The sequence below is a fragment of the Phalacrocorax aristotelis genome, chromosome 18 (genome assembly GCF_949628215.1).
Source record: "Phalacrocorax aristotelis chromosome 18, bGulAri2.1, whole genome shotgun sequence".
NCBI lineage: Eukaryota > Metazoa > Chordata > Aves > Suliformes > Phalacrocoracidae > Phalacrocorax > Phalacrocorax aristotelis.
This window is the reverse complement of record NC_134293.1, coordinates 7,108,406-7,130,905: the sequence shown is the minus strand read 5'-3', so window position 1 is coordinate 7,130,905 and position 22,500 is coordinate 7,108,406. Positions and strand designations below refer to the sequence as shown.

General features: G+C 44.3%; 1 protein-coding gene across 1 annotated transcript; it reads left to right on the top strand.

Annotated features, from left to right (window-relative positions):
- Nucleotides 1-1,762: 1,762 nt before the first annotated feature.
- SMTNL2 (smoothelin like 2) lies at nucleotides 1,763-20,474 on the top strand. The gene is made up of 9 exons (XM_075112991.1): nucleotides 1,763-2,592; nucleotides 9,474-9,561; nucleotides 10,302-10,535; nucleotides 11,235-11,288; nucleotides 12,873-12,948; nucleotides 14,303-14,473; nucleotides 15,046-15,163; nucleotides 16,505-16,656; nucleotides 18,927-20,474. Exons 1-9 carry the CDS (start codon nucleotides 2,188-2,190, stop codon nucleotides 19,051-19,053), a joined length of 1,425 nt encoding a protein of 474 aa, XP_074969092.1. The 5' UTR covers nucleotides 1,763-2,187; the 3' UTR covers nucleotides 19,054-20,474.
- Nucleotides 20,475-22,500: the final 2,026 nt, after the last annotated feature.

Below are 22,500 nucleotides of genomic sequence, written 5' to 3'. Positions count from 1 at the left end.
CATACTCACTTAAACCCTTTGCAACCTGGAGGTGAGGTTAAAAGTCAAGGCAGAATTTCTCCAACTTTCCCTGTTCATTCTAGATATACAGGCTCAGCTATTTGCTGCTGTGTGTTACGAGATCAACTGTTGACAACTGTTAATTGATGACTCCTTTCTGTAAGAAAGCAGTCACTATCTTGTAAGACACTGGCATTTTTCTACAGCAGTGTTTTGGTGCTGTAAAATAGGTCCCACAAAGGAGCCTGGGGTAAGAGAAGGGGAGGGCAAGGAAAAGGAATGCATACAGTGATACTGGAAAAAAGGAAGTGATAGGTTGGTGTTTAAAGTTATCAGTAGCTTAGATAAATGGGTAAATATTACATAAAAATACACACACGTACACATGTTCACAGAGGAGCGTAAGTTTGTACATACAAAAATTATCAATTGCAAAAAACTTTAAATTACAGTGTGCATCTTTGTCCTGCTTCACTCCTGGAGGGTTCTGACACAGACCTGCAGCCATTATCTCTGTAGTGTTCTGCAAAGATCAGGTGAGTCTAGGCATGCTCGTAAATGAGTGTGTACGTTAATTAGTTTTGCATGTGAATACAGTATTCCTGAGAGAAAGAGGCAACGCATTGGTAATATGGTAAATCTTGTATGGTACCAAGAAAGTTGTAGCTACCTGAGAAAGTGCTGAACACTTGTAGGCTAACCCTGATGGTGTAAATTTGCTTAAAATACCTTCCAGATTTCCCTTTCCTGTGAGGCTTTATGCATGATGCATTGCCTTGCGCCACAATAGGCAATACAGAATAAACCTGAGCGCATTCCCCATCATGGCTCTGGCTAGTTTGACAGAAACGTGTGCCTCATCCCTCATGCACACACATTGGATCCGCCGGATGATTTGGGCCCTTAGTATTAACACACATTGAATCGCAGCCCACAGCGGGAAACTCTTGAGCATGAGGGTGAGTATGGTGGATCTGTGCACAAGTTTGTGTGCCTGAAGGGACACGTGAGCCTTCAGCATGTGTTTCTAAAGGCGCATGCGTGTGCATTTCTGTCTCTGTGCTCCCAGAGACAATTGTCCTCTCTCTTTGCCTCAGCGTTCCCCTTGGAAGAGATAAGCTGTGCTTACTTTGGCATCATCATCATCATCCAAGCAACCTGGGAAAGAGCAGATATTCACCCCTCCTCTCACAGAATCATTAAGGTTGGAGAAGACCTCGAATATCATCAAGTTCAACCATCAACCCAACACCCCCAGGCCTCCTAAGCCATGTCCCAAAGTGCCATGTCTACACATTTTTTGAGCACCCCCAGGGATGGTGACTCCACCACCCCTCTGGGCAGCTGTTCCAATGCCTGACCACTCTTTCAGTGAAGAAATTTCTCCTAATATCCAATATAAACCTCCCCTGATGCAACTCAAGGCCATTTCCTCTTGTCCTATTCACTTGCTATTTGGAAGGAGAGACCAACACCTGCCTCAGTACAGCCCCTCTCAGGTAGTTGTAGAGAACGATAAGGTCTCCCCTCAGCCTCCTCTTCTCCAGGCTAAACGCCTCCAGCTCCCTCAGACGCTCCTCATCAGACCTGCTCTCCAGACCCTTCCCCAGGTCCGTTGCCCTTCTCTGGACACGCTCCAGCAGCTCAGGCCCCTGTAGTGAGGGGCCCAAACCTGAACACAGCACTCGAGGTGCGGCCTCTCCTCACCCCGTCTCTCCCCTGCTCCTCCCCGAACCCATCTACCTCCTCGTCCTCACCCTTTCCCACGCGGGGCTCCCGGGGCCCCGCCCGCAGCCCACCGCGCCCGGCCCTCTCAGGGACTCACCGGGGGAAGCCCCCCGCCCCCGCCCTTTCTCCCGCCCTCTCCCACCGTTGCCTCCTCATTACACCTCTCCCCGCGGGGCAGCGGAGGCTGAGGGGCGGCCCGGCCCGGCCAGCCGCCCCGCTCCCGCTCCCGCTCCCTCCGTGCCCCCCCGGCGCCCCCCGCCGGGCGCGGCCTCAGCGGGGCTCTCCCTTCGCGCCATGAGAGCGGGCCCTGGCCCGGCGGCGGCGGGGGCCGGCCAGCGCGGGGGCCGGGCTTAGGGCCGCCGGGAGGGGACGAGGGGCGGTGGCGGGGGGAAGGGGAGAGGGAGACGGCCGGGCGTCTGCCGCTAGCGGCTGCCGAGCCCCCCGCCTCCCCGCGGCACCATGGCCAGCGAGATCGAGGATCTGAACAGCCGGGAGGCGCAGACCGTCTGCGAGGCCCTGGGGCGCTACGAGGACACGCTGCGAGGCGCCGTCCGGGAGATCCATGTGGACATCCAGGTGTTCAAGCAAGGGGTAGGGCGGCAGGTGGAGGAGGTGCTGCGCCTCGCCAGCCCCCTGGCAGAGACCGTCTCGGAGCTGCAGCAGGAGAACCGGCGGCTGCGGGCGCAGCTGGAGCGCCTGTCCCGGCAGGTGGAAGCCCTCGGCCGGTCGGCGGGGCTGCCGCAGGAGTGGGCGGACGAGGCGGCGGGGAGCCCCCCGGCCGCGGGGCCCGGCTCTCCGGGGCAGGGCCCGGCCGGCGGCAGGTTCTCCAGCCATGCCAAGCTAGCGGTCACCGGCCGGAGCCAAGTAAGTGCTGGCGGCGGAGGGAGGGTGCCTGAGCGGGAGCCCTACGGGTGTCGCCAGGCTCCGCGCTGGCCTCGGGGAGCGTGTGGGGACACGGGGCTCCTCTTTGGCAGCGCAGGGTCAGTGGGCTTTCGGGAGCTGCTCTGAGAAACAGTCTTGGCCCCGACACCACCTGGAGACGTTGTGATTATGGCACTGCTTGGTCAAACTGGGATCTTGGTTAGAATGGAAGCAACCTGTCAGTTCTGTGTGGTTAGGAGTAAGAAGAGAGGCTGAGGCAGTCTCAGCTATCAATACACATATGCATGTGAATATCTGTGTATCCTTTCTGGACTCGGTTCAGGGGGCTCTGTGTGCCTGCAGTGCTGTTTGCCAGTTGGCAAGCTCACAAAGGAGAACAGCTCAGCATATAGCAGGCAGTAACATGTTTTCCTAAGATAGTGACTTAGCATCCTGCAGTGAGGCAGTTTTGCTGCACAACCACTGTCCCACACTGCTGCCGCTCGTCCTGGAGAGATGGGCCTCACGCAAGCTGTCATCGTCTCCATGACTTAAACTAGTACGAACACACACATTCCTCCCAGTGATAAAACACTTTCTGCAGCGTAGTGGAGCCTTGTAACTTGGTGCATGGAAACCCCAGTTAGTGGGAAGCTCATCTGGCATCGAGACTTTTTGTGTAATACTTTTTCTATGTGTCTAGCTCTATGGAAAGAGTTGAGAGCTCCTGTACAATCCATGACACCAGGAGGTAGCAGCCAGACAGTACACCATGATTCAGTCACATAAAACTGTGCAATACCGGAGACTTGGCTTTCACAGATGACAGCCTGTTTCATGTAATCCTGACTAAGCCATGTCTTAAGGGGTCTTTAAGACTGCTGGAGCATGAAAAGCTGGTCTGTGGTCTATCCAGGCTTTGGGGATGGAAAATAAAAGCTTGGAAATGAAATTTACTCAAAGTTAAATTGGTGGGAATGAGCAGGGAGCCTGTATTGCATTCCAGCCCTTGTCGTCCCTACTGACTCCAGAATGGGGGTGTAGTGCTTCCCATCGCTGGGCAAGTGGAAAGGTAAAGCTGCTGCTTGGCGCATTGTTCCAACACAGTTGTGGCAACTGCTGCCTTTCCCCCCACGTGACAAAGGTAAGCAGCATACACACAACTTTCAGGTCATTCCTTTTTGTTTGAGAGAGCCATCCACACTTGTCTGTATTGCAAGGAACAGAAGTGAGCTGAGTGATATGGAAGGGGCAAGGGGCTGTGGTCCCTCACACCATCTCACCTGCTCCATCACCACTGCCTACGCTGTAGTGTGTTCTTCACACTCTGAAAAGTCTTGCATCGAGGTTATGGCAATATCTAGCTTTAGGTATTGATCTGTCTTAAAGCACAGAATGAGCTTTTGTTTGGATTGGAACCTTCCAGCTTTGTGTTGAGGGTTCAGAGAAGATCACTTAACCACTGATAGTTCTTCAGTGCCCTCCCAGCAATTTTCCCCAGAAGGCTGGACAACTTCCCGTGTTAGCATAGTTGACCGAAAAGGAATTTCAGTACTGAGAACCATGGGAGATGCAGCTAGAGCTCCACACACCAAATGCATGCAGTGAAAACGTGATTTTGTGGGTAAGGGTCTGTTGTGGCTGTGCTCAAATGGCTAAAGAGCAAGCCTTGGTCGCTGTGCTGGTCACCCAGATTCTCTGTAATGAAGTGTTCCCTCAGTTGCTTGCGATTTCTGGTTGTGTGACCAAAGCACTTGAAACAGAGTACCGTAAACGACACTGTCTATGTTTTCAGATAAATGAGTAGCTGTGATAAAATTGGTGACATTTCTAGCCTTGGTAAATCTTCTGTGAGATACGAGGAGCGAATAACACTGACCTGGAAATAGTAGCAAATCAAGATGTGCTGTCTTTCTCCTGCAAAGGTTTATTGTTTGAGTTCCTTTTTACTGTGTGGTCAATGCAGTGTTTATCCCAAAAAAAGGCTGGGTTATGTTGCCTTCATTTCTAGCCAGATACTTGGGATACGAGTTAAGACTATCCTTTGCAGGTTGCAGATTGGAAACTAGAGATTCTGAGCATCGTCAGTGTCTGAACCATTATTTTCTAATATTGCTAGACTATTTTTCAAGGTAATTTGATTGAAAAAAGTGAAGCCAGGGAGTTCCAAGCATGGTTCAGAAGTAAGGACACAAATCTCCTTTTAATTCTAATCTTTTGGCAATTTCTGCTATGCTGTCCTTAAAATCTGGTATACAACAGTCTAAGTGCTGATTTAGGTGGAATTTTAAACATCCATTAGCCACTGTGATTCAGAGGTGAGTCTTTTTGGTATTTTGATGGCAAACTTTAATTTGGCTCTCTAACCAGGCCAGAACCTGAGAGCTGCTTTCGCAAAGGTGGAAGATGGGATATGTTTGAAGAATTAATTTTAAAGCAGGATCCTGGAGCCAAAGCTGCACTACTGAAGATTTATCCATTGCTGAGCAATTTGTTGCTGTTTGTCATCCTTTGCAGTCACTGAGGTCTCCTACCCACCTGTGATTGTTAGAAAGGAGGAGTTTTGACTGTTTTTGTTGATCAGATCTCACATTTTGGCAAGAGCTTTATCACTTCTTATCTTTCCATAGTGTTTGTGGTTGAGCATGATGCCTTTGTGAACGGGGGGGACTAAAAATACTGTAAGGGCATTCTGTTTTCATACTGTCAGAAGAGTTTCTGTACGATGTGAATAGACTGCTGGACAGACTGCTGCAGAGAACCTGCCTGCAGCGGTCAAAGCAGCAGAGAGACAAATAGCTGGCTATGACCATCTGGGAAGATCTAAATAAGTATTACCCAATGGTATCTCTCTGTGGTGACCTGAAGGCACCCAACAGTTAGTCAGCCTGGGAGTAACTACATGAGATGTAATGACCTGGGGTATATAGGCAGGGAGATTAAGTGATCTAGCAGTCACCTGGCATTACATACTATGATTCTAAACCATCTCAACTCCAATATTTGATAAAGGAAGTCCGGTAGTTCCAGTTCCTTTTTATTATTATTTCCTCTTACACTTCCTTTTGGAATGGTGGCATTCCAAGGTTGCCTTGATCCTTATCTAGATTATTTTTGTTGTGGTTTGGTTTGGTTAGGTTTAATTTGCTGTGACATAGCTGTGGGCACCTGCTGAAGCTGCCAAGGTAGAATTGTTCCCTGCTGTCCATTTTTATCCAGCCTTGCTTCAAAAAAGGTTTTGTGAAATGTGCTTCTACTGGTTTTCTTCAGTGATTACTCCGTGTGCAAAAGCTTTCCTAATTTGCTTATGGTATTCAAGGCTTTCTCTTCAAGCTGCAGGGTCAGTTGCGGATAGCGAATACTTGTGTTAGCTGACAGACAATGTTGGGCAGATGGCTTTCTGGTAGAAGAATTAAGGGGTAAATGTGGTACAGTTCTGGCTGTTGTGTAGCAGCCTTGTTTGCATTTTCTCACGCATTTAATCATTCCCCATTTCTGATGTATCAGTGATCCCTTTATATGCAAGGAACAGAGTGTCAAATCTTGCCTTACAGAAGTCAATGATGGTTTTGCTGTTCACCAAAGTGAAGCATCAGTTTTATCAGGCTGGATTGATGGGCTGAGGCCAATTGTAGGAGGTTTAACAAGGCCGAGTGCTGGGTCCTGCACTTTGGTCACAAAAACCCCATGCAATGCTACAGGCTTGGGGAAGAGTGGCTGGAGAGCTGCCTGCCAAAAAAGGCCCTGGGGGTGCTGGTCAACAGCCAGCTGAACATGAGTCAGCAGTGTGCTCAGGTGGCCAAGAAGGCCAACAGCATCCTGGCTTGTATCAGCAATAGTGTGGCCAGCAGGAGCAGGGCAGTGATCGTGCCCCTGTACTTGGCACTGCTGAGGCTGCACCTCAAATACTGTCTCGGTTTTGGGCCCCTGTCGTGGTTTCCCCAGCTGGCAACTAAGCCCCGTACAACCACTCGCTCACTCCCCCCCAGTGGAACAGGGGAGAAAATTGGAAGGGTGAAAGTGAGAAAACTTGTGGGTTGAGATAAACACAGTTTAACAGGTAAAACAAAAGCTGTGCACAAGCAAAGCAAACCAAGGAATTCATTTACTCCTTCCCATGGGCCAGCAGGTGTTCAGCCATCTCCAGGAAAGCAGGGCTCCATCATGCATAACAGTGACTTGGGAAGGCAAATGCCATCTCACCAAATGTCACCTCCTTCCTTCTTCTTCCCCCACTTTTACATACTGAGCATGACGTCATATGGTGTGGGATACCCCTTGGGTCAGTTGGGGTCAGCTGTCCCAGCCGTGTCCCCTCCCAGCTCCTTGTGCCCCCCCAGCCACTTGCTGGTGGGGTGGGGTGAGGAGCAGAAGAGGCCTTGACTCTGTGTCAGCACTGCTCAGCAGGAACTAAAACACCCCTGTATTATCAATACTGTTTTCAGCACAAATCCAAAACATAGCCCCATGCCAGCTACTGTGAAGAAAATTAACTCTATCCCAGCCAAAACCAGCACAGCCCCTCACTATAAGAAAGACATTGAGGTGCTGGAGTATGTCCAAAGAAGGGCAGATGAAGCTGGTGAAGGGTCTAGAGAAGAAGTGTCATGAGGAACGGCTGAGGGAACTTGGGTTGTTTAGCCTGGAGAAAAGGAGGCTCAGGGGAGAGAGACCTTATTGCTCTGAAAGGAGGTTGTAGTGAAGTGGGTGTCGGTATCTTCTCCCAAGTTAAAAGACAAGTTGCACCAGGAGAGGTTTAGGTTGGTTATTAGAAAAAGGTCCTTTCCACCCTAAATGATTCTATGATTTGCCTGTTTTATAGCAGCTTCCAGTTATGGATATCCAAGGTCTAACTTCTTTACAGTGAAGGAGGAATTCCAGCAGCTCTACAACTATGGAAAGTATTATCACCCTACATTACATGGAGACTTCTGAGCTACAGAGAGATTAGTTCTTACAGCAAGCCTGAGTAAGACACACAAATCATTAGCATCAACTTTCTTTTCTTCAACTTCACCAGTTCCTCATCACGTTGTTGTTACATGAGTTGTACAGATGAGTACTTCTCATTATTAAACACAGATACAGGTACCTGCCCCTCTGCTATTTACAATCTAAGTATCCAGCATTGACAGAGGAAGTATTGTTACACTCATGGGTTTGTCAGTGGAAACAAAGTGGATTTTAAAATACTTTAGCCTGACACTACTAAATGCCCGGTAGAATCTGATCCCAGATCCTCCCAGTGTTTTGTCAGCGCATTGGCCTTCCCCATCCTCCAGCCTGGTATCTGTTTCTTCCCCAGCACTGTTAGCCAAAATGTGGTAATCAGGTTCACATAAAATAAATTAACGCAGCACCTGTCACTGCATTAGGAAGCCAGTTCACTGTGTGGGATGCTACATGATCCCTCCAAGGACCACCTCATTTGACTGTTTTGCTCGCCCCCACCCCTTACAATCTAAAGGAGATGTTTACAGTCTATGCAGGCATTTGGCAGAGTCGGGTCATAACGGCTGACATGTATGGCTAAACAGTTCTAACTGTATGCCATGGGTACATTCTAGGGAGCTGCATTAGCTGTGCTTTACATTTCAGTTCTGGTTATGGGCAATATTTGTTGACTAGGATCTCAGTTACACTAAGTATAGCAATAAAAGTTCTGAACACCTGATTCTGTGTGGTTTGTGTAATAATATTTGGAGTGCTTTTCTCAAGTTAATCCTGGCAGCTAGTGATAACTAAATCTACTCATGCATAGTACCTTCCTCTTGACAAATATAAAAATTTCAAAATAATTTTACTTTCACAAATTAAAAGATCTGGATACAATGACATGGATCCAGTTTAGCAGCAGTAAGTCAGACTGCGTGTGCGTATGGAAGCATTCTCTGTGGGGGTAGCAGGTGGTATAAAAAAGAAAAATATTTTTGATTATCAGGAGAGACAAATGTTATTTTAAATAAGTCATTCTTCTGGTGATGTGTTGTGAAAAAAATTTGCAGACTAGCTTTGCAAAAGAACTCAACGCTCCTCTTGGGTCTAAGCTAAGGAACTGTCTAAAGAGTGCAGCTTTGTTGGATGTGAGCTCTTCTGAAAACTTGTCTGTAATGAAACCTCTAAGTGGGAGAGATCCCACAAAATCAGTGGAGCCTAGATAGCTGAACTGTAGTGCTTTTGCTTGTAAAAAAGTTTTAGATGCTGGGAAAGAGTGAGAAGTTCTGAATGTTCCATCTTCCCCAAACTAGTTTATTTTTCTTTCTTTTTAAATAAGAAAGAGGAAAATCAAAACAAAGCAAAAGTTCTCCGTGTTCAGATTGATGTACTGACCTTTGCTGCGGATTTGATTTGCAGAGCTTGCAGTGTATCTTAAGGCAGGGTGACCTAGTTGTGGAATGGACATTCTAACTCCCAGCCTTCATTGGACATCAGCGGAAATCTGTCAGTCTTGCTAACGGGGCTATAAGCAACATTCTGTTAAAATATGGTGTCGTGTGTGGTTGGTTGGTTGAGTGGTGGTTGGTTTTGGCTTTTGGTGGTTTTTTTGTTGGTGTTTTTTTTTTAAGCAGCCTTTCTTTGCATTTCAGTGGTAAACAGACTAAGGAATGTCTTGGCTCATCATGTAACCTCTGCGCTCTTACCTAGCAGAGCACATAAGTGCATATAACCCCAGGAAGATCACTTACTTAGAAACTAGTCAAGAGAACTAAATGGAACTTCTGGCTGAGAAACCTTTAAAGCCTTCTTTTCTGAGAGTACATCTTCCACATTTTTGGGAAGTCAGCAGTCCTCTTCTGAACTTTGTATTGTTTTGTTTGAAAATCATATCCAGGTGATTCTGCTGCTGTTTGAAATTTAGCTGTTGTGTCTGTTTGTTCTGACAGAGTGTAGACCTGGATGACCACCACAAACCTGAGTTTAGAAGAGTTTTTAGTTCTTCCATCATTGAAAATGGTCATCAGCCTTCATCAGGTAGGACCAGGGTGTGAAATGAAGTAGCATTACTTGTAAAGTACCTGATCCTGGCAATCACAGAGCAGCTCTCACATGTTGGAAGCATTAGAATCTGCTGTGGTTTTAGCATGGATATTGTACTGTGGCACTGATACTGTTTAACTTTACTTCCTGATTAGGAGTTTAACTTTTATTGTTAAGCATGCACTATGATGTTTCATAAATTAGAGATTATTACTGTCACATTATCTTGGGGCACTAGTGACAATAAGGCCACCTATTCTAGGTGCCCTTGTAGCCTTGCATCCCAAAACATTTTGCAAATTACCTGTCCACTTCCATCATCCTTCAGTGGAGGAAGGACTTACTGTCTTCATTCTATAGAAAACTGAGGCACACAGTATTTCATAAGCCCATGAAAAGAACAAAAATGCTGACTCCTAACCCATGGCAGGGGATTTTGGGCGGGGGATACACAGAGGAAGAGGAGGAGCTTACCAAATGAGATGCTAATGGATTAATGATATGAAGAAGTAGTTCTTGCTGAGGTTCATGTAGGACAGGTATGATTGCTGCAAGGATCACTTACACTAGGGTTGTTTCTGCAGCGTGTTGTAAATGGTATAATGTCCCACAGGGAGAACTAGGTGGGATAATTCCAATGAGTTGTAAAATAAAGTTGTTGCATGGAAATTGGTTTGTAACGTTGTTACAAATCTGCAAATAAATTAACTTCCTCTCTTCTTTTTATTCACTAGCTCAGGCAAAAGGCTCCCAAGAACCTTTCCACATGTCAGACGCTTCCCCTGAAGCCCATGCCCCAGCAGTCACCTTACAGATGCCCCACCTTCCCGTCACTGCAGTAACCAGGATATCAGAGAAGTTTTCAGGAGAGACTACCTGTTCAACAGGAACAACTAATGCGCCTACTGGCCTGCTGGGACAGAGCAAGAGCAAAAATGCAACAGCAGTAAAAACTTCTGACCAGTCAGGTAAAAGAGACAAAAATTTGCTGATGCTGGGTCCCGTTTCTTTACCCTGACGCTGTGGGGATTGTCCTGTGACCGAGTGGTAGTTGTGAAACCTCGCTTCTATGGCTACATATCCCATGGCGGGACACTCTGATTTAGAATACTGTGAGTCCTAGGTGCAGCTTTCGCTATAACGTCACATGTGCTGAGAATTTTTGCTGCCTAATATAGTTGAGTTCGTAGTGCATCCTGTCTTCTAGCACAGTTACTGCATAAGTATCTCTTCATCATAGCCAGCTATTTTAATGAAGTTTTCAGGAGTTTTTAGTGCTTTGAGACCTGAGGCCCCTTGAGGAGTTAGGCAGGTATTTGGCTAATGAGTTCGACAGTCACTTGGAGGGAGGGATGACTGGCGGCAGACTGACACATATACATAAGTCAGAGTGACTGCAGAATCTTATATATAAATTGAGTTTAAAAAAAAAAATCTCATTTCATTCATATTGAAATCTTTCAATCTCGAGCTGTATTTCGTATGCATTTAGTGATAGTGACACTTACAGATCACACTGTATACATGGCTCAGAAATTACAGAGAGAGACCAGATGGAATTCCCAGCAAGAGACAGGGAATATTTGCAGATTATTCTTTCAACTTTTATCTTATTAAAGCTAAGAATGTAGCAAAGCCTTCCTTTGTCTTTTTTTCTGCTGTTTCAGTGAAGGCCTGGAATTCAAGTACAGTGAGAACAATGGGTTCATCTGCCACTGGAGGTGAGTGTTCCTATCAGCACGTCCTTACGCAACACAAATTGAGAGGGATTCCGTGCTCCTTGTCTGGGGGGTTCACGTATGAGCATGTAGTTCCGATTAGTAGGTACATGGTAATACTAAAATTGCCAACAGGACTGCATGCAGATTCAGTTTTCCAGGTATCATGGAAACTTGTTCCGCAGTATCAGATTCTCAATCAGTTCAAAGCAAGGGGTTCCTTATTTGCACAGTGGTGTACATGTGTACTGTTAGGCAATCTCTACAGTGGAGACAATAGGTTCCAGAAAAGTGTGGCAGAACAGGCAGTTTGAGCGGTGAAGATTTCAGCTGACCAGGTAAAAACTGTGACTGAACACAAGGTAATGACAGTTGGAGAGTGGTGGGCCCACCCTATGGATGTTGATGCAAATTCCTTCGAGCAGAATAGCAGTAAGTAGTCTCCTTCATATATGAATGTATCAAAGGACAAAATGCTGTAAGGATTTTTGATTGCAGTCAAAATAGATGAGTTGAGCTCTATCCAAAAGTACTTCTGATTGATGTCACTGAGCTGTTTCTGTCTGTACAACGTGCTGGCATTTCACAGTGGTCTCCAGTGTCAGTTTAGCAAAGATGTACCTCATCCAGAATAGGGATCACACTCCTCCTCAGCTTAAAACCCCTGAGATTTGCATAAATATCTGTCAATTGTTTGTGGTCCCAAATTTGTCACGTCTGTGTGCTGGCATTTACCAGGGTGTTTTACATCAGAAATCTAGTTGATCTGGGTCCCTTCTATAAGCAGTGGGGAGAGTTCAGCATTTTCAGAGAGCAATTTAGACAGTGCTCAGGTTGAATTGCTCCTAACATGCCAGCCTTTCTTCTTGTGTGTAGAAGGAGCCTTCAATAAATGAGTCATTGGCTTATGCAACAAGTTTTGGCTTTAGTGTGTTAAAACTGGGCAAGCTACTCCGTTTTCTACATTTACAGAGCATAGCTAGAGTCCAGAGCTGGGCTCTAAAAGGCAAAGCAAAAAAGGTAGAACCTCAGAGGTGGGGGGAGGAAGATGCAAAGTTGGTTTAAAGCCACCTTTGCAACCTTTGGAGCATGTTCTACTTTGCAAACTAAAACGTGTCCTGGTGGAAATTAGGTAACTTAAATTATGCTCTCAATCATGGCAGACTTCCCAGGACTCCTTATCTCTGCCAGAATGACTGTTGCAAGCTGAGCTGTAGCACCATTTCTTTCTTTCACTGAAATGTCCATGGCAGCGTGCCCTCCTCTGAGGTTTGCACAGCGGCCTGAAATGATCCAACCTTCCCAATGCAGTTTTATCAAAGGCATCCTCTCATAGCCCTTTCTGGTATGTTTATACCATCTTTGCTGCAGAACAACAGTTTTGCAGAGGGATCGAACCCCTGGGGAAAATTCCTCCCCAACTTGTTAGCTCATACTGGAAATTAGACAGAGGCCTGCAGTTTTTCACTGTGGTGAGTAAAAGTCACTGCGTGGCTACCTATCAGGAAATGGTTTGAAAATGTACCACGAAAGGAGACAAAAGAAGTTTCTGCCCTGATGCATCTTGTTTTTCCTGCTTTTATACAGAGAATACCACTTCTGTCACTAAGTCTGCCTCAGCTGTGAGCTATGGGATGAGTAGTGGAACCAAAACTGGTGAAAGGTACGCATCTTTCTTGACATTTTCTTAGGCCACTGTGGTCAGTATATTCTCAAGGGACAGGTGTTCTGCTAGCTTGGAGAACAGGTGAGTTCCAGGCACCGTATTTTAAGCCTGTTAAAGGTTGTGAGCTTTCCTGAGGGCTAAGGGGAACAGAGATGGGAAGGGGTAAAAATCTTTCATAGACCAGTTTAAATCAGACCTAATTGTGGGTTTCAGCATTGTTGCAGTGTTAGTCAGTAAAACCCTCAGTGCCAGCAGTGGATTTTTGTTAGGAGGAGCAAGTTGTCAGGCCCTTTGAAAACACTTTTAAAAATACTCAGCTGTGTTGAAATTTGTGCTTTGGGCTTATTTTTGGAAAACAACATATGACTGCTGTCAAACATCCTTAGTTTGGCTAGCCTAGAGTTTAGTTTGTAGATAAATGCCTTAGCTGAGGACTGAGGACTACTACACATTCTTGATGAATTCAGGGTTGCAGTTGCTTAGTATAGGATTACACGGTATCACAATTACTACTGGCATATCCAGGCATCCTCAGCATGCAAAATATCCATCAAGAAAAATGGGAGGACAGCCAGTTTAAATCTCTTAAAGTGGGCTTGCATCTGCCTTGAAAATTATCCCAGATTTGGCATTACATTTCTTCTTAGTTAGTTCCAACATCAGCGCTTCAATATTTGAGCCATGATACACTGAGCACCCTAGAGAACTTTGTCAGATCTGTACCAGAAATTAATATGTGGCTCTGATGTCATTGCTCTTTGCCTCAGTTTCCCCATTTCTGTCATGGGGAACACTTGCAAATGCGATGTGTGGCTTACTTCATGAATGCTGATGAAGTGGTTTATGGCTCAAATACAAATTAGAATGTAATCCTATATTTCTTGATCAACTTACCAGCTTGTGCTCAGTGAAGCAACACTGACAAGAGCTCAGGATTCTGTGTACTATAAGTAAAAATTTCAAAAGTACTTCCTGTATTACTCTTCAAGTTCTATTTTTAAAATGTGCCTTGTCCTCCAGGAACCTAAAAGTTGGAGATTAAAGGGGTTTAGTGCTTCTCTGTGGCCACAACTTTTTTTTCTTTTGTTGTTCTACTCAGTGTGATAAAGCACTTGTGACTTGTCCAGCTATGTCTCATCTGTAAAAATACCTTAGAATCTTCCGTACTTAAGTGCTGTTGTCTGTCAATAAAACTTCCACTTAAATTGCTTTTGACTCATTCAGGTCGTCTTGAAACAGCTGTTTTGGGAGGTTTAGAGTAGGCAACAGTTGGACCTTTTTGCTGACTCTTGGCACTGCAGAGAGTTACTTTTTTGTTTAACCACATACTTTCCATGTTCTCTTTCTCCAGTGCCGCTGATAGTTACTGTGATGTGACCCCCAGCTCTCACTCCTCTCCTCCCACTGTACCTCGCCAAGTTGAAAGGAGGCGAGAACTGGTGCGGTCTCAGACACTCCCACGGATTACAGGAACACAGGCCAGGAAAGCGCTTTTTGAGAAATTTGAACATGATGGCGGAAAGTACGTCACACCCCTTGTCTCCAGAATGGGTTTGTTAATGGGAAACTAATTTGTCAATTATTACCAGCAGAAGACAGCTGGGTGGGAGGACTGTATCAATGTAGGATTTTGAGCTAAGGGACAATATGAAGTCACATATAGCTTCCCCGACTTCACAGACTGAGCCCTGGAAATTCACAGTGACAGACTCCTCTGGCTTTGGAGTTGTTCTGCTGAAGAAGCAGGTGCCTTTTATCAGGAAAGAGTGCTGTGAAAGCTGCCTTCTCCGTCATTATAAGAGGCTGGGAATAGAGTGACTTTCTGTTGCCATTCATTAAGGACCGAAAGTATGGACTGTTCTTTATGCACCATGATGGGACTATGATTTAAATAGAAGAGGGCTTGGAACCCTGGCTTTAATGAAATGAAAATGAGTTTTTCTTGCAGGACCACCAAGTTGAATTTTCAGCAATGTGTTTCTCAAATATCACCTGGGCAGGGGCTGACCTGGGCAAGGTTGCATAGATGTTGCTGACAAGTAGGTTTCAGTTTTTCTAGAATGTAATTTAACCTGGTCTCTGTTAATTTTCCAGAGGAAAAGGCGAATCCAGAGCTAAGCTGAAGAGGTCGCAGAGTTTTGGGGTTGCCAGCGCTAGCAGCATTAAACAAATTCTGTTAGACTGGTGTCGCTCAAAAACCATAGGATACAAGGTGAAGACATGGTAGCACTTTCAGCTCTCTTTTTCAGGAGAATTGCCAAAAAAGTATACTCAAAAATTGAATGTAAAACATGCTAGACAATGAGTTAACTTCCTCAAGGTCATCAAGTTTTGTGCGGGTAATGCAAACATCACGATTTGCATGGGCAGCACTTCAAGACAGTCAGTGATTGCATGAGTGACATTCTGTATGTCGATCAAAGCAATGATTAGTGTTTGTCTGAAAGCCTACATTTTTGTGCTTACGGATATAGACTCAGTACACGCTCACTTCTTTTTTCCTTAGTTGCAGGCTGTGATTTTTGCATGCTTATTATATATGGCAAGATCTGAATAACATTCTGCCTGTACGTGGAGCCTATGGCCCTTTTGCTACACAGCAGACCAGCGTACTCTCTACTGGTATTAGACAAGTGAATTTGTAGTAAATGGCTAAGGCTGAATCACACAGGGTTAGTGAGCTAATTTCTATGAGGTAACATCAGTGTAGCTAAAAGAATTCAGCAGTTGAGTGTTTAGTGATTTTACCTGGCCTTAAACTGCAATTGCCAAAGCAATTTCCAGGACACAGAAAATTTTTTCTGAGGGTTACTTTGTATAATGTTTTCCAACATTACTGTAAAATGTGCATTATTATTGCTGAACTCTAAATTATAGTATACATAAGCAGAACTAGTGAAAATTACTGCTAGTTGCTTGCCAGAGAAGCTGGGGCTTGAATTTTGTATGATGGGAAATCAGCATGAGACAAGAGCCCAAGTATGTTTCTTTTCACTGTGGCAGTTGAAAGTAGCAATAAGCATTTGTTCTAAGAATCAGGTTCTTCCTATATTTCTTCTATGTTTCTACTTATCTGTGTGTAAACAGGCATTGAATTGGGCCTTACTGAAAAGCAAAGCAAGCAGCATAGTCTTTATCTAGTGTTACAGCCACAAAATGAACCATTCTTAAATTATAAAACACTTCACAGGGGTAAGCAGTGTCCTTAGTTTCCACAGATACTGAGCTGGTGCATTTGGCCTGCTCCAGAGTTCACTGATGCTGACAAGATTCTTCTCAGTATTTTCAGTGGGCTTTGGATCAGGGGCCTTGACTGTGTTTGTTTTGTGTCTGGGCATTTTGGACAAAAGGCTTTCCTTGCTGAGCATGCCATTTTTTCTCAGAATACAAATAATGCAATGAATATACAAAGAGGGGAAGAAAAACATAAAGCCTGTGTTCTGTTGCTTTGGTTAGTGGGAGAGGAGGACAGAAAACTGCAGTGAGCAAAAGCAGCTGCTCTTCCCTGTTCCCCCATGCTGCATTAACATGCGTGGTTTTTTCACCATGACAGCACATTGATCTCCAGAACTTCTCCTCAAGCTGGAATGATGGGATGGCATTCTGTGCTCTCGTGCATTCTTTCTTTCCTGAAGCTTTTGACTACAATAAGCTTGACCCAGCTAATCGCAAGCAGAACTTTGAGCTGGCCTTCACCATGGCTGAGTGAGTATCACATTAGATCTCTGTGAAGTGCTTCCAGTTCAAGTCTAATCCAACTGGGCAGCAGCTAAGAGTTATAACCATGCTTCTTGTAGATCCTATATCACCAGCTTACATGTGTCATGCCAGAAAAGACAATGAAGCTCTGCATAGAGAATGCCTAGAACAGGAGACTTGGCCAGTCTAAAATCAGAAGTGCTTTCACCAGGCACAGGATAGTTCCCTGGAGTCCTATGTTCAGGTCTTTCATTGTCTTCAGGCAGTACCTGAGCTCTGGTTCCTCACCTCTGTGATTCTCACCAGGCTTACAATGACACACTAAACTTGAGAAATTGGCCTCATGAGTTATGCTTGGACAAAAGAAGGAAAAAACCTACTTCTCTCTGTGTTTGTTTTTTGGGTTTTTAAAATTATTTTGTTCTTGAAGAAATGAATTGGTCTTAATGAATTTGCTGATATCAATCATAAAAAAGAAATTTAAGTTCACAGAGCACAAGGCATCTAGTGTTCACTGACAGTCCATAGGAACTGGACATACAACTTGTAGTTTCTTAGCCAATCCCACCTGTTTGATACCTGATTTGGATTTGAGGTGTGTTAATATATCCATCCAGCCTCTCTGGAAAAACCGTAACCCCTGAACGCAGGGAGCAAGTAGCTTAACTTTTGGAACTGGGTTTTGTGGGAGGGTTCACCTCTGTCTGTACGTTGCTTTGGTTGAACAAGAAAGAAGGTTGAATTCAGTGCAAGTAGAGTTAGATCAAGGCTGAGAGCTTCTCAATATCTCAACCTGGTAACTGCATTTTTGTAAAACGGACAGAGCTAATACCCTCAGTCACACTGTCCTGATCTTTTCTGATGCAGTACACTAGGCAATTAAATGATAACTACTCTGTTAAAGTCATTATGAGTATGAACTTGTCAGCCAGAAATAGTAACTTTTTTGACCTAGTATCAACACGATTCTTGCTGTTTTGTTTGACTTGTGGAGCAGCAAGAACTCTCCGTGCGGTATGCAGCTGGGTTCGGTATACTCTTTCTGAATACTAATAGGGTGTGGGAATACATGGAAAAGCTTCCTGCAGCTTCTGATACAGCCTCAAACACTGATAGCGCCACACTGAAGGTCCGGGGTTCTTTCAGAGTGCCTTTTTTTTTTTTTTTTTTTTTTAATTGAAGCAATAACTTAGAGAACTGGATTTGCCATTTGCCATTCCAGAGAAAAGCTTTGAAAATTCTTAGCGTAATTTTGGTTCTCCTTATTACTGCCCTTAGCAAAGGAATCCATTTGGGAATTACAAGGTTGTTATACACACACACACATATATATGTATATATAAAAAACTTGTGTTGCTTGTCAGTGGGTTGAAAGAGATTCTGCAACACTTTTAGGTGGTTGATCTCTAAGGTAAAACTATCTACAACTCTTAAAGGAAAGTTGCAGTGTTTTTTCTGTCTCAGTTTATGTATAACCGTAACTGTAGGGGAGAACAGAAGACAGTATGCACACAACATGTAAGAAACATTAGGTAAGAGTTGTCTATGGAAATGACTCCTTCATAGCTGTGACTGCCTTTAAACTAACTGTTCTTGCCTAGTGCCAGAAAAGGCTCTTCTCTCACTTACTGCGGTTCACCCCAGTACGAGCTTTGCTAATCAAATCGCTTCCTGCCCTTGTGATTTTTGAACCTAGGCCTCAGCAGATCTGTTCCTTTCTGCTGGTCCAGATCTCAGTCAGGCTTCTGCTCATCTGAGATTGTTGTCCAAGTCACTCACACCTTGAAGATATGGGGGTGGTGAACAAACAATGCCCAGCCACATGGGCCTTCATTGGCACATCTGATCTCTTCTCACATTTTCCCATTCTTTTGGAGCTTCCTATATCATAACCAGAAAAACTAAGGATTTGCAAACTCTCATGACCCTGCTGACTGGGACTTGGGCAGAGGTATGTGAGATTGGGCTACATGCTACAGATATCAGGGATGTGAATGGCGGTCAGTGGAAAAACAAACCAACATTATAGGGCTTTGGATCAGCTCCCAGTATAGAGGAAGAGAGGGAAAGAACAGGAATATTCCATGGTCACAAAAATAACAATCTCCGACCTGAGCCTGACCGTTTCATTGTGACATGAAATGTTGCTGGTAAACCTCAGGATTTCTTAAATGCCTCAGTGATGCCCAAATCAGAGCAGCAAATGAATCTTGGAAGTAGCTACAGGCCTTAGAGTTAATTCTTGATTTGCTCTATCTGTTTTATTATTACTACAGGAAAATGGCTCACTGTGATCGTCTCATAGAAGTGGATGACATGATGGTGATGGGTCGCAAGCCAGATCCCATGTGTGTCTTCACCTATGTCCAGTCTCTATACAATCATCTACGTCGCTTTGAATAAAACCATCGACACCTCTCCAGCCAGAAGGGTCAAGTACAGTATGCTAATAGGAAGAGTGACATTTTACAAATGGAACGCAGTGTTATTTCTTGCTTTTTACTGTCCCTTTGCTTACACTCAGCTGCGTGGCTGGGCTGACTGAAGTGTTGCTGAGCAGCGCCCTAAAGTGTTGATCACATCAGCATGTCAGTAATAAAGAAATAGGTTTGAAAAAAAGACAAAAAAAAAAAAAAAGCCATAGGGAAAGGCAAATGCTGTCATTTTGGTGCTAGTAGTAGATTGGATTTTTAATATTCTTGTGTTTAAAGATCACAGGAAGCTAATTTGCTGCTCCTGTCTCTGTTAGGCTGGGGACGCAGTTTTATGCAGTGACAGGTAACTCTGCTACAAAGGCGTTCCCTCTTAAAATGCAGGTAAAACTCCATAAGATAGCACCTTCAATTCCACTTCTCTGGTGACCATAGCACAAAAGGAATAGCAGTTGGACAAGGAAAATTCCATTTAGTGAATGGAATAACCTAGAGTACGCAACCACTGGGACACTATTGCCTCTCCTCCAACCATACCCCCCACTCCAGCATCCATGCCTGCGCTCATACACATCGAACAGGCATCGTTCTGTTCTCTTAAAGCAGAAAGAGAACATTGCCTCTTACCCGCTGACTGGGGTGATAGGTAACTACCATGTTACACAAGAGCGTGCGTCTGTAATGGCCAAATCTAAAGTGATTTGCTTACAGGCTTGCCAAAGCCTCTACTGGCTGTCCTGGATTAATTTCTTGATCATGAAGAATAGCAACAGCTGGGGCTGTTCTGTGTACAAGACTCTGTGTTTGCCTGATTTAGGATTACAGGAAAGGGGGGAACTAGCAAGGTACAAAATCCTCTGAACAGCTGTAATAGAAGCAAGACTGTAGCACGCTTTGACCTGGACCCTGGAGGGGAGCAACTCACCAGTGTGGACAGGAATGAAGTCTTTACAACTTGCTCAGTCCTCATGCTGACTCCGAGCTGGACAGCCGATATGCCAGAAACGTATGAAAGATGTGGGAGTTCTGAAATGCCTTGGGCTAGTTTCTGTTTTCAGTTAAATTAGCGGGGGATTATTCCCAGATTTACTGGACAAAAAGGTCGTGTGTCACCCTTTCTGGTTTTCTCTTTGATAAATGAAGAGAGCTTTGTTTTCACAGTGAATGTTAAAACCCAAACCACTAAAAAGCATACTTCAAAAAAAAAGAAGCCTTTTGAAATTATTTCTTCTGTGAGAACAGGCTCATAGAAAGTTAAAACTGAAAGCCACGAGCCCTCTGCTCATGCTAGAGAATGTTTTTTAACCTGCATTTGTGCTTTTTTGTAGATATTTATAAATATGACTTTGGTTCTGTATTGATGACCATTTATAATAAAATATGTCAAATGCTCTTCAGATTTACCGCTTCTCTTTAGAATGAAGTGACTGATAACAAAGTAAAATCAGTGAAAAGAACCCAAAGCTTTCGCTTAGATGATTTTTGTTCTAGTCGTGATGTTTGAAGAAGTTTAAAGAAGTACAGAAGTTCAGTGGCATTTGGAATAGGATTTCAGTTCAGCCTCCCTTTCCAGAGAAGTTTACTTAAGAAACCATTAATGAAGCAACCACTTTGTTAGCAGTCTCAGAAAAAAAAAAGGCCCAAACACCAGAAGTGTAGAAAGCTGAAGTATAAGTTACAGTATAAGTAAAACTATAAGCTGAAGGTCTGGATCATCAGGTTCTGTTTGAAGTGTAGCTAGGCTGTTGCTACGACACTGTGGAAACAGTTTGAAAGATTTCTAAATACAGATGTGTACATAAGTATCTGAAAGACACTTGGTCAAACTAGCAGGATCCTTGGCATTGCTAATCTCACAGCTTTAATGCAAGTGGACAGAGGCTGGGTGGGCTGTTTGCATTTGTCACAGGAGTGCCGTTGTCTTCAGTTTTTGACTTTGTCTTGAATGACCATAATTCTGAGGAGCATGTGTGCACGTGTTGCTCCACCAACTGTAGGGATAAACACACTGTTCTGTGGTTTTGGAGAAGTGATTAGGGTAAGCATGATGAGAAATCTGTCCACAACTGGCACACACCATAGACACATTTACATTCTTGCAGCAGAATACTTTTCATTGCCTAGCAGAGTCATGTTCCATCGCAGCTACGAGAGGGGCAATATTGACCTTACAGATCACATTCCTTCACAGTGCCAGGTCGTGGATGATTTTCCTGGGTGGTGTGAGTGCTAAAGATACAGGTAAGTGCTTGGCCAATTTAGGCCTAGTAGCAAATAATTATATAAAGGAAGTTTTAGTCAGTAAAATTATTGCCAATTCACCTGGGGGAGTTTACATCCTTTCTATAATTTAGCTTGTTTTCACAGCTACCCAGAAGCTATTTGTACAGGTTAGCTAAAGTCTTCCCACTTCAGAGAGGTGATGGTAAAGATATCTGGTACTTGGCAGCAATCTGATTGCAGGGGAGGTGGAAGACTGTGAGCCGATTTTAACTGCTGGAGGTTTGCGTGTAAGAAGACAAGGGAGGTAGTGCTATGACAATTTCAGAAAAACCTACAGCTTTGTACGTTATGAGAAGTCTGATCTATATGAATAACCCTGACTATTAGATTGTATGATTAACCCGAAATTAAAGTATGTAATGGATGCCCCCTGCTGGACTTTTCAGTATTCTTAGTTAAAAAAAAATGCAGCGTGTGTGTACATATGACAGTAAATGCATTTAGCATGAGTGATAAAGAGAACAATATATTAAGTCGGCATAGTGTATGTTTTACACAGACGGACTATTTCCTGGCTTTTCTAATGTTTCTGCACTGTATCTATAATTCAGTACTATCTAAGGTGGTTTATTGGCAACTTGTTCCTACTTTTAAAGGCTAAATCAATTCATTCTGTGCAAGATTTTCAAAAATAGTCTCAGCAGAGACATCACCTGCTTTTTAAAATTATGTTTGCATATAGCTTCCTGTAGCAGGGAAGTCCTCCTCCTTGCAAGTACAATACTTGGATGGATGCCTTTCATCACTTCTTCCTTTGTGTGACATTTCCAATAAAGCGTTTAATCTACACATAGACTCAAACCAGTGCAAACTCTTGGATACATGTTATTAGGTATAAAACTAGCCCACATGGTTCAAGCTGTGTCGTTAATTTAAACCTGGCCTTGCTTACAGAGATAGTTTTAAAGTGTCCAGAATAAAAGTTGGCATTGCTTTAGGTAAGGTGCATTTAAAAGCTACTTTTGGTTATGATAAAGTAGCTCTATGTCTAGATAAAGCCTCAGTGGAGTTAACATAGGATCACAGAATGGCTTGGGTTGGAAGGGACGTTTAGAAGCCATCTAGTCCAACCCCCTGCAGTGAGCAGGGACATCTTCAACTAGATCACATTGCCTAGAGCCCCGTCCAGCCTGAC